Source organism: Ips typographus, linkage group LG1, assembly GCF_016097725.1.
Source record: "Ips typographus isolate SLU linkage group LG1, UJ_Ityp_2.0, whole genome shotgun sequence".
NCBI lineage: Eukaryota > Metazoa > Arthropoda > Insecta > Coleoptera > Curculionidae > Ips > Ips typographus.
The window spans coordinates 29347274-29360083 of record NC_138422.1 but is presented as its reverse complement, the minus strand read 5'-3'; the positions used below and the strand labels follow the sequence as shown (position 1 = coordinate 29360083).

The 12810-nt window shown below is 31.8% G+C and overlaps 2 protein-coding genes across 2 annotated transcripts; one reads left to right on the top strand and one right to left on the bottom strand.

Moving 5' to 3' along the window:
• Positions 1-2729: 2729 nt before the first annotated feature.
• LOC145725599 (uncharacterized) lies at positions 2730-6854 on the top strand. The gene is made up of 2 exons (XM_081974405.1): positions 2730-2888; positions 4740-6854. Exons 1-2 carry the CDS (start codon positions 2880-2882, stop codon positions 6594-6596), a joined length of 1866 nt encoding a protein of 621 aa, XP_081830531.1. The 5' UTR covers positions 2730-2879; the 3' UTR covers positions 6597-6854.
• A 3716-nt stretch (positions 6855-10570) lies between these two features.
• On the bottom strand, positions 10571-12338 carry LOC145725606 (uncharacterized). The gene is made up of 2 exons (XM_081974416.1): positions 12188-12338; positions 10571-12135 (listed from the first exon to the last, which is right to left on the bottom strand). The coding sequence occupies exon 2, from the start codon at positions 12132-12134 to the stop codon at positions 10773-10775; it is 1362 nt and encodes a 453-aa protein (XP_081830542.1). The 5' UTR covers position 12135; positions 12188-12338; the 3' UTR covers positions 10571-10772.
• Positions 12339-12810: the final 472 nt, after the last annotated feature.

Here is a 12810-nt window from a genome sequence, read left to right as displayed (position 1 = left end):
TTTGTTTCTTTATTTTGGACTTGAATTTAAATGTAAATAAAACTGCTTGTTTAATAATAAATTGAACCCTAGGAAAATCCAGACAAAATTTATCGACCTATTTTGCAGAAAGGTGTGGCAACAATGTACTGAAGAAAAATAAACAACTTTACGACCACTTCGTATCTTTCATTAAAAAGCTTATCAATTGTACTGAATTTAAAAATAGTTTCTTCCCAATACAATTTATAATTGTCACAATTGTCAAAATAACTGTCCGAAATCTCAGAAACACGTTTTGTATCGAAAACTGTTTTAAAGTGTAATTCTTTCAAATTCTAGTCAAATTTTGACAGTTTACATTAGTGACAGATATCACGTGGTTTTTGGAGGATGATTTAGCTAGGCAGTCACGTGACCTCTGTCAAAATAACTGTCATAAGTTTCAGAAACACGTTTAACATCAAATACTGCAAGAAAACCTTTCTAAACCTTGGTTTTTGCAACTTTTGAGTAGAGCTTGACAGTCTGACAAGAACAAAATTGCTTATAAAACCCACTTTGAGTGAGAAAATTACAGTTTTAAGCACATTTTTAGAATCCTCATTAAATTTTCTATCTAATAAGCTAGGAAACACTACAAAATTTGGTACAGTCAGGGAGAAAAGTGGTGTCAAAGTTTGAACTGCCAGAAACACAATTTGAAAAGACAGTCAGGAACAAAATCGTCTTTAAAACACACTTGGAGTGAGAAAATGACTGTTTTAAGCACATTTTTAGAATCCTCATTAAATTTTCTATCTAATAAGCTAAGAAATACTACAAAATTTGGTACAGTCAGGGAGAAAAGTGGTGTCAAAGTTTCAACTGCCAGAAACACAATTTGAAGACAGTCAGGAACAAAATCGTCTTTAAAACCCACTTGGAGTGAGAAAATGACTGTTTTAAGTACATTTTTGGAATCCTCATTAAACTTCCTATCCAATAGCGTGGGAAACAGTACAAAATTTGGTACAGTCAGGGAGAAAAGTGGTGTCAAAGTTTGAACTGCCAAAAATTCAATTTGAAAACACAGTTAGGAACAAAATCATTTTTAAAACCCACTTGGAGTGAGAAAATGACTGTTTTAAGCACATTTTTGTAATCCTGATTAAATTTCCTATCCAATAAACTAAGAAACGCTACAAAAATTGGTACAGTCAGGGAGAAAAGTGGTATCCAAATTTTAACTGCCAGACACACAGTTTAAAACGACAGTCAGCGACAAAATTGCCTATAAAACCCACTTGTAGTGAGAAAATGACTGTTTTAAGTACATTTTTCGAATCCCCATTAAATTTCCTATCCAATAACGTGGGAAACACTACCAAATTTGGTACACTCAGGTAGAAAAGTGGTGTCCAAGTTTGAACTGCCAGAAACATAGTTTGAATGGACAGTCAGGAACAAAATCATTTTTAAAACCCACTTGGAGTGAGAAAATGACTGTTTTAAGCACATTTTTGTAATCCTGATTAAATTTCCTATCCAATAAACTAAGAAACGCTACAAAAATTGGTACAGTCAGGGAGAAAAGTGGTGTCAAAGTTTCAACTGCCAGAAACACAATTTGAAGACAGTCAGGAACAAAATCGTCTTTAAAACCCACTTGGAGTGAGAAAATGACTGTTTTAAGTACATTTTTGGAATCCTCATTAAACTTCCTATCCAATAGCGTGGGAAACAGTACAAAATTTGGTACAGTCAGGGAGAAAAGTGGTGTCAAAGTTTGAACTGCCAAAAATTCAATTTGAAAACACAGTTAGGAACAAAATCATTTTTAAAACCCACTTGGAGTGAGAAAATCACTGTTTTAAGCACATTTTTGGAAATCTGATTAAATTTCCTATCCAATAAGCTAAGAAACGCTACAAAAATTGGTACAGTCAGGGAGAAAAGTGGTATCCAAATTTTAACTGCCAGACACACAGTTTAAAACGACAGTCAGCGACAAAATTGCCTATAAAACCCACTTGGAGTGAGAAAATGACTGTTTTAAGTACATTTTTCGAATCCCCATTAAATTTCCTATCCAATAACGTGGGAAACACTACCAAATTTGGTACACTCAGGTAGAAAAGTGGTGTCCAAGTTTGAACTGCCAGAAACATAGTTTGAAAGGACAGTCAGGGACAAAATTGTCTCTAAAACCCACTCAAAGTGAGAAAATGACTGATTTAAGTACATTTTTGGAATCCTCATTAAATTTCCTATCCAATAAACTAAGAAATACTTCAAAATTTGGTACAGTCAGGGAGAAAAGTGGTGTCCAAGTTTGAACTGCCAGAAACACAGTTTAAAACGACAGTCAGCGACAAAATTGCCTATAAAACCCACTTGAAGTGAGAAAATGACTGATTTAAGTACATTTTTGGAATCCCCATTAAATTTTCTATCCAATAACGTGGGAAACACTACAAAATTTGGTACAGTCAGGGAGAAAAGTAGTGTTTTTTCTGATAAAATAAAATATTTACTTGACTACTGTGATTGATTTTGATTTTGACATAGAAAAATAAACTCAAAGATTGTACAAAGGCAATAAATAGTAATTTTTTAATACTGTGTGCGCCATCTCTTCGAGTTTGTGTACATTTAATATGTCATCCTATCAAAAATTAAAGATTTCTAGTTAATTGCTGACCAACAACCCTTGGATGACTCATTGAAAATAATGTTAAACGTCTTATCTAATCAGCTCTTATCAAACAAAGCAAGACTTGCAGAGCTATACAGTACTTATAAGCAGTGTTTGTACGAGTTATTCCATATTAATTCACTAACAATAAGTGATATTTGTTGCTACATTTCTTCTTTAAGAACTATAATTTATCAGATTTGGTCTTCTAGTGTCCATTACAATGTCTGAAGTAAGTATTCACATTATTTTTATTATGAATTTTTAACTACCTAAAGAATATTTTAAGAAACTTGTAACTTAAAACGCATTAATTATTTATTCGTTTTGGTTTTACTTCTCAGATAAACTAAGTAGATTGATAAAAACAAATTGTTGTTGGAAAATTATAAATAATTTGTTCACCAGTTTAGTAGTCATATTGAAAAATTGATAGTATTATTTATTGTTCCTAAATATTAGATCAACATTATACAGGGTGTCCCATCTTGAACTATCACGGTCGATATAGAGATAGACAATTTCAGGGTTTAGTATTTGAAGTCTCAGGGCCTCCACATCTGATTTATTTTTACTAGTTAACTAACTAACTAAGTTGCTACCAACTTCACTATTTTAAGTGGACCACCGTGTATATTGTTATATTTTTAGATTCTCCTTATCAGATTTCAAGTATATTTCATGTATCATAACGTAAATCTACAGTGTGACCCATTTAGAATGGAAACACCCCTATAAAATTTTAGGTTATTAACCGATTTCAATGATTTTTTTTTTGAAATAATTAGGAATGAAATGTCTATTACGGGAGAAAATTTTAAATATTTATTTCAGTTTTCAGGTCATATTACGATACTTTTTCTTGATAGAAAATGGAGAATTTTTATTAGCGATTTTTTTATTGAAAAAATTACTACGCCACTGGATCTATAGTGCTTTCAAATAGCTGTGACCAAAATTTCATGAAAATCCATTCATTAATAACAAAGTTATGACAAATTAAAATTCAAAAATCCTCTAAGCTAACGGTCACAAAAGAACACCCTGCATCAACTGTTGCCATAGAAATGGTGTTACTATTTATTTGTTTATTATTACTTATTAATAAATTAATTTCTAAAAAAAAAAATCAAAAAAAAAAATTAAAAAAAAATCAAAAAAAAAAAATCAAAAAAAAAATAAAAAAAAAATTTGGTCACAGCTATTTGAAAGCACTATAGATCCAGTGGCGTAGTAATTTTTTCAATAAAAAAATCGCTAATAAAAATTCTCCATTTTCTATCAAGAAAAAGTCTCGTAATATGACCTGAAAACTGAAATAAATATTTAAAATTTTCTCCCATAATAGACATTTCATTCCTAATTATTTCAAAAAAAAAATCATTGAAATCGGTTAATAACCTAAAATTTTATAGGGGTGTTTCCATTCTAAATGGGTCACACTGTATAAAACTGTTTTCGAGATATTGACGTTTGACGAATTAAATTTACAGAACTTTTTGTGATTTATGACAGAGTCATCCTGCAAAGTTTGACAGGTGTCAACTTTGTACTCTTACAAATTATTAAAACCTGTTACAATTAAAAATGTTACCGGATGATAGATATCAAAAGTTAAGATAGGAACATGGAAACCAGCTTTCTTCATCTGATTAAATCTATGACAGTTCAAATTGTTAAAATACGATTTTTCAACATTTATATGTAAATATAGAGAATATTACACATAAAACTTGTTAGTTGAAATTGTTAGGAGAATCAAAAAATATAATAATATACAGAGTGTTCTATTTAAAGTAGTTTGAGCGATAAGGAAAACTAATAAACTGATTGATTTATTTAAAACTAAAAAGTTTCCTCTCCTGTTCAAAATTTTTCCAAATGATGACAAGATTAATCCAAAAATAAACGGTTTTCAAAATACATATCGCCAGTAAATTAAATTAATTAATCATAACAATTAATATTAAAATAATAAAAAAATAATGAATTATATGATTTGTTTCTCACTACGAAATTTTGTAATTACATTACTAACCGGTAATCACCCTGTATATTTATTGTCTGTATTTTATTTTTTTAGGAAAACCATGTTGATCCACTAAAGTCCTTGGACACAACAGAATCTGTCGAAGCTACAATAGCGCTTAAAGTGGAAAAAATAAAATCGGAATTAGCCTCATCCAAACAAAATATCGCCGAAGAGGATGTAGATGGTTTTATTCAGATGCTGACTGGATTTTCCGAAGTATTAAAAATGACATCCAAAACGGAGGCGTGCAGTAAACCAACCAATGTTCTTCTTCTTAAAGATATTACTGGTTTGCTTCAAAAACTGGCACAATTTAAAGGCAATTTAACAGAAACTCGAGAAGTTCGTTCAAAAATTATACACATGGAAACAGAGATAATGAAACACCAAGTAACATGGGCAAATTGGCACAAATTACCTTTAGCTGACCAAACATCCAAGCAAAATAAAATTCGAACATCCATTTCAGGGATCATGAAAGAAATTGACGAAATGCAGTGTGGTACTCAGTACAATTCACGATTAGACGCACTGTTCAACGATTGTTCACAGATATTACAAGAAATGGAATTAACTATATCGAAAATAGAAACATTCAATGTTCAGTTTCTTGAATTACAAAGACAATATGAAGCAATTTTACGAAGCGTAAAATCCTCCAGTGACATTGCAAAAGCTTTACTAAACCTAAAGGAAATTAAATCACGCGCAGAAAATCTGGTGGAAATTCGTGACGAAAGCAGAGCTATCAAAGATGATATGATCAATTCCATTAACCAAGAAATTGAAAAATTTACTAATATTTTAGAAAACGACAACTTGATAAATCCATTACAAGAATTGTCAGCAATGTGGCAACAAATTGAGCATAATTTATATACTAAAAAATTTAAAGCAGATTCCGTAAACAAAGCCCAAATGGTGTTGAATGAAATTCGAAATTCTATCGACACATCAATCAAAGTACTTGAAGAAAAAACAGGACAAAGGGAAGACAATGTATTTCAAAGAAAATTTAAAGAAATCAAAAATCAGGTACATTCTGCTAACATTGAGGATGATGGTTCACAATTTCTGCAATTAGCTAAGGACCTTCGAAAACTACACTCACAAATCACTGACCATCAATCATTGCTGAAGGAAATACAAAATTATGCTGACACTTTAGAAACAGAAGCAAATAATTTGAACTATTTAAATGGAATTGAAGCTAAAGCTGATGAGATAGATGACTTATTCAGAAATGGAGTGAATCATGCTGCTATCCAGGTCGAGCTAGAACGCTTTCGAAACATGCTGAACCAAAATTCTTTCAAAACTTCACTAAGTAGATTAGAAAAACGAAATTTAGACTTAATACGGAGAGTTAGAAGTCAAGTATTTCGATTAGATCAATTAAAACTGAAAGATCGCCAAGATAATATTAAAGCAGAAGAAATTCTGCTGGAAGTGAAAGAGATGCTAAAAATTCTGGAACCACAAGTAAAAACTTTTGTTGGCACGAGAAACGAGAACCTTTTCCAATTAAGTGAATTACTTACGAGAAATATTTTACAGTTGGACGGGATTAAAATACCAAATGATCAAATACAAACAAGAAAAGTGAGTTTACTTAAAACTTTGCATGAACTTGGAGATGTGCTGGAGCGCAGAAGTGCTGCTGTTGAGTTAGTTGACCAACTTAATACTCGGATTAAGGACACGTTAATAATCATACAGCATACTGATCATTTAACTGGAGATGAACAATTTAAAGAATTTGAAACTACTTTAAAGGAACTTCGAAATCAAAGAGAATTAGTTATGAAAGAGTGTTATACTGTTGATGGACTGAAAGAGAAGTTTAATGAGTGTGACGAAAACTTAAATTTATTAGAAGAATTTAAGTTTATGAGAAAAGGTTATTGAGAGATTTATGTCTTATATCAGCTTAACTAAAATTAAATAGACATAAATCGGATAAAAAAAATATATTTTAATGTAGAATTAGGTCTGTCTGTAGAAAAATGTCAATGTCACGTGAGCATTCATCCAATAAAAGCCAGCAATTTCCGATTTTCAGTTGGAAACCAGTTTGAAATTGCTTCTACGAACAGACCTACTAACTATCACATTATTATACATTATTTCCTAGTACTATCTAACCAATAAATTAAGTATTTTAATTTGGGGAAAATTTTATTTCGTTTAACTGTCAGTGTCAATCGTAAACCAACATTTTGGTTCTTACAAGAGGAACCTTATGAAACTTTTATTTCGGATCAATTTAGAATATTTTTCAGAGAATGTAATATGATTATTCCGCATACAAAGACAAAACGTCAGGCAAGTATTGAGAAAGTGTAGAACGAATATATTTGATTGTCTAAATTAGCGAGTTGCAATTTGTATTCTACTAAGCATTGAAGTGTTATCATTATTACATTTAATCACCTGGTATAACTGTACCAGTTGCTAGTGGTAGAAAAACTTTCTTATCAGGATTTATTGCAAGTCATTTATATTATTATATTAATCACCTTAAGCACACTATCACAAAATTAGTAAAATATGTATTTCAAACTGATAACGTTTCCTGGACACACCTATAACGCACTACTAGGTATTTTTGTTGCAAAATATATGATCCTGTGATTAATGTCCCTGTCATTTATGTGGATTTGGCAATAACTAAATAATATATTTAAACATATGAGCCAGTATTTGAAGATGTTAATATCGGTATACAGGGTGGTCCAGTTTTAAATGTCAATAATTTACCATTCGATAGCCCATTAAAAAAATAAGTTAACATACACTATGTCATTTTCCTGAAAAATGCTTCCCAAGGAAAATCGGTTTCTTGTCATAACTGTCAGACCGCTGGAGCAATAATGGTTTTCATTTTTCTGCCTTATTCTCTACGTCACTGGATATTTTGCAAAAATTTCAGTTTTTTTTTACTTTACTTGTTCAATTTGACAAATAAAGGATCTCTGATCAAATTCTGATTTGAAACTTCGTTTACGAGATAATTGAGTTATTACGTTCAAAGGCCCAAAACCAACTCAACCCAACTTAAATATTGTCTTGAAAATGGTGAAAATTGACTTAAGAAGCTTAAAAAATGACTTTGTAGCCAGTTTTCATAGTTTCCAGACAAATTGAAAGACTTTAGTTTTGAAAATTGGCTTAGAAACCAGTAAATTTACTTACTGGTTTCTGGCTTAAAAATTGTATTTGTAACCAGTTTTCAGACAAATTGAAAGACATTAGCCTTGACAATTGACTTGGAAACTATGAAAATTGACTTGAGAGGCTTAAAAAAACTCTTTCAGTGAGTCGTTATAGTTTTCAGATAAGTTAAAAACTTTAGTAGTGAAAATTGACTTGTAGCCATGCAAAACTACTTTATCGAGAATTTTTTACTGCAAATTCGCACATTTCAACCTTGAAAATCCTTGGACACTAAAAAGTGACTCTGAACCAATGAAAAGTAACATCAAAAGCTTAAAATTTGGATTTGAAGTAAGTTTTCATAATTGGAAGCCAATCAAAAAACAAGTTGACTTGCAATGTGTAATTTTTCTGAAACACGTTTCCTAAGGAAGATACAGTCCTCCAAATTTCAATTTAAAAAATCGTTTTATAGTTTAAAACTGAACATCCAAGACTTGTGAAAGTCCAAATTTGTACTGAATAGTCTAAAAACTTTTTTACTACTAGGAATGGTCTTATGATTCGCTTTCTCAGACTGCCATCCTGGTTGAGTGTCTGAAACTGGCATTCAAGAACTAAAAAAAGTCCGGAAATCAAGACAAAGATTGTATTGTGCATGAAACTCATTTTTTACTACTAACAATAATATAAAAGTTAACTTTTAATGCTAGAACTGACTTTACTAGGACTAAAAAGAGTCCAAAAGTATATTTTCAAGACTTTAATTGGTGTACAACTGAATTTTCTGGACTGGACAACAAGTCTAGAAGTAAATTAAATTTTCGGACTATTTTATTTCTAAAAATTAGTTCTCAAAACTGTTATTGCAGCATTTGGTACCAAAATTTTTTACTTTTATTACTGAAGAAACTTGACTTTTGGAAATCGTCTTAAAAGTCTAAAAAGCACTAAAAACAGTCTGAATTTCTTAGAGGTGCTACAATTTATTGCACGTATGAGTGTAGAAGTCAATTTAATAGTGAAGAAGCTTGAAATAACATTTTCAAGACTATGGTCAGTGGACAAACTGGCTTTTAGGCCTGATAAGTCAAAAACTTCGTAAAAATAGTCTTGAAACTCGATTTGAGGCACTGAAAACAGTCTGGTTTATTAAGAAATACCCGAATTTTTAGCACTGAGGTGTCTAGAAGTCGATTTAATAGTGACAAAGCTTCGAATGCCATTTTAAGTCTATGAAGAATGTAAAAATTGTTTTTTAAGTTTGCTATGTCAATAACTTGGTGAAGATAGTTTTGAAACTTGATTTTCCAAGCTGAAAGCAGTTTTGAAGCACTAAAAATAGTCCAGAATTTGAAGAAAATGAAAAGTAAAGTAAAAAGCACGAAAAGTTCGTTTTCAAGACAATTTTCATGAATCTAATGTTAATGTCCTGCATCTAAGACTATTTTCAAGACTAAAATATTGAAATTTGTCTTCAAATTATGAAAACTTACTTTTAAGCTTCTGATGTCACTTTTCATTAGTTCAGTTACATTTTGGGTTTCAAGTCAATTTTTAAGGTTTAAATGTATGAATTTGTAGTAACAAATTCTTGAAAAAGTAGTTTTTATGTCTACAAGTCAATTTTTAGTATTAAAGTCTCTCGATTTGCATGAAAACTGGTTACAAACACCATTTTTAAGGTTCTGAAATATTTATCTTTTCTAATTCAATTTTTAAAACTAAAGTTTTTTAGTTTGTCTGGAAACTATGAAAACTGGCTACAATAATATTTTTTAAACTTCTTAAGTGAATTTTCCGTTTCCAAGACAATTTTTAAGTTGGGTTGGGTTAGTTTTGGGTCTTTGACCGTAATAACGTGTAATAAAGTGCTTGTTCCAAATTTGATCAATATTGCTCCAACGGTCTGACAGTTATGACAAAAAAACGATTTTCTAAACAGAAATTTCAAGGATTGTATTTTCCTTAAGAAGCACTTTTCAGGAAAATGACATAATGAATGTCAACCTATTTTTTAATTGGCTATGGATTGGTGAATTATTGACATTTAAAACTGGACCACCCTGTATAAGACTTGTATCAGGCCAATCATGACATACGGAATAGAAATCAGAGAAGAAACCAACAAAACAAAAAGAATGCTTCGAATTGCTGAAATGAAAACGCTCAAGACTATAATGGGAAAAACAAGAATAAACCGAATTAGCAACACTGACATTAGGGAACAATGTGGGGTGCAAGACATTGTAAGATGGGAGAGACAAAGAAAAAAATATTGGTACGCTCACGTGAGAAGAATGGAAGAGGGAAGACTGCCACGCAATGCACTTGAAGGGAAACCAATAGGGAAAAGAGCACCCGGAATACCACCTAAGAGATGGAAGGACAGCTGGCAGTCCACCTTCCAGGAATTGATCCAGAAGAATCTGCAAAACTAACAGATCGCGAGATCTTAAATATGAATAAGAAGAAGAATGTCGGTCTGTAATTTTACCAATGTGACACTAAATAATTTTACATATTTGAATATGCTGATAAATTCACTTCAGAAAATGGAACTTTTGTCCCACAAAATTGTTGTTTTCTAACAATGGAGAAGTTCCTCGATTTGGAAACGCCATTTGTACATACAGTTCAGTGCAGATAACACCAGAGGTTGCACAACAACTATCAAAAATTAAAACCTCACCATTTTTAAAAATGGGTATGCAAAACCTTTAAAACATACTTTTAGCAATTATATTTGCAACAAATACTGGTAATAACTAACCAGTTACAATAAAAAAAATGTTGACAAAAATTAATACATGGGTTTTTCGTAAATTACATATTTAGTGTTTGACACGTTTTATAAAAACAAAAATAACAAAGTAGGTTTATAATTTATTTTACCACTTAAATCGTTAACACATCCGCATATTACACTCAAAGTTCCACAGCGTCTTCGAGCTTGTTTAAAACCAGCTTCATCTTCTTTTCGAATAATTTCTTGGCAGTTTCGATCTGCTGCTGAATGTGGTCAACTTCGTTTCTGCTGGTCTCGTCGCTGCTGTCAGCCAATAAAATGTCATTAAGCTTTTGCCAATATCGTGGTAAATTATTAATAACAGTATCTTCACTATTTCTTGGCAAAGGTAAAGGACGCTTCTTTATTTCCATTTCATTTACGTTGTGCCGTTCTACTGAAAAGTCCATACTCTGAATGGCATCTGCGTTAGCATAAATAGTACCCCTCGTCAAATAGGAGTTGGTTCCAAATTGATGCTGTTTGAAAACATCAAAGTTACTATACAAGTTTTCCTCTATATCGGTGCGGAAATCATTAGAATGATCTTCAATTTGAAAATCGAAATGATCAATGTTATTCCTTGTATCCAGTTTCTCACTGCTTGACTCTAAATTCCTTCTCTGAGGACATGTTGTGCTTTGCTCAATTTCAATCAATTTCTTTAAAACGGTTTCCCTAGATGAACTCAATCCGCTTCCCCATTGTGATGTAGGCATTTGATCGCGCAATGCTAAAGCTTTTTTATGTACTACCTCAAAATCGTGTTCATTTGCAGCTTCATTAAGTTCAACGAAAAGAGAGTCCAATGATGTAATGAAATTGTGCTGCTCTTGAATCTCTGCAAATCTGCGGGAAACTGCATCTCTAAAGGCCAAAAGTTCCTCAGTTAGATCCTGTTTTCTTTGATATAAAGGAGACGTAGTTGATATTTCAATATTTCTTAGGTCCGCCTGAAGATAAAATCCGCCTTTGTCCAGAACGCAGTAAATGTCGTAGTCATTACATGATCTAGCAAAACAGTCTTTAAGAGCGGTTAGCTCATCTGCTACTGCCTTCAATTTATTTTCTGGCAGTAAACAGCTTGGTTCCACATCCACTCCAATTAAATCTTTGACTAAATCTGGATTTCCACTAGATGAGTTTTCTGTAGAATTTGTTCCCTGATGCTGTAGTTCCAAGCTTTTTAATTTTGCTAGATTAGTTTCAAAGTTATGCTTCACTATGGTAGCCTTTGTTAAACGACCACGGGGTATGTTTCGGATTTGGAAAATCTGGTTAAGGTCGATTAAATTTGCATTGATTTCATTTTTTAGCAACTCAATATTCTTTGTATTCCCTTGTAAAATTGCCAAGTCAATGTCATTTTGCATAGCTATGCAAATGTTTTCTTTTTCGTCAATTTTTCTTGCTATTTGTCTTAGTTCTTGACCATCTTTACGTGAATCTAGCGTGGTTTGTAGCTTTAAACTTCCCGATGATCTTGGCGAAGTATTACCCATTCTGTGGAGAAGACTTTAACATTTTTCACTAGAACACAAAAGAATTACCTTACCTGCTGTGTAGAAATCACAAAATATGCGCTCGCACTTGTAACTATAAACTGACAAATTTTAGGTTGAAAATTGTCGATCACTGAATGTGAGATTAGATAAGTGAACATAACTGGCAAAATGAATCACAATTTTGCGCAGATACATAAACTTTTTCGCCATAGCAATACTTTATCAACAGGTTGGTAGTTTTTGCATAAAGCGCTTTAAAACAGTGGCAAATATAGAAACTACTCTAATCCTACCTTGAAGTATTATTTTTCTATACAGTACTAAATTTATTGGCGTTTAAGTACGTTAGATTGGTTATTTAAGTATCATTATACAGGGTGATTGGAGGTGGTTGCTAGGTTAAATGTTGCTCTGAAATACAGTGTGGTCCAGTTTTAAATGTCAATAATTAACCAGTGGATAGCCCATCAGAAAATAAATTGACATACATTATGTCATTTTTCTGAAAAACGCTTCCTAAGGAAGACACAGACCTTCAAAATTGTTTAAATGCATCGATATAGGGGGATAGTCTTTATTTTCTACCCTCACCGGATATTATTCAAAATTTTTACTTTAAATTGATTCAAAAGGATTCAAATCTGGCCATCTGTGAGGTTTACGAGTTAACTTT

Bases quoted from the DNA above. Each gene is read 5' to 3' on its own strand.
- LOC145725606 (XM_081974416.1), bottom strand. From the start codon at position 12,134: ATGGGTAATACTTCGCCAAGATCATCGGGAAGTTTAAAGCTACAAACC.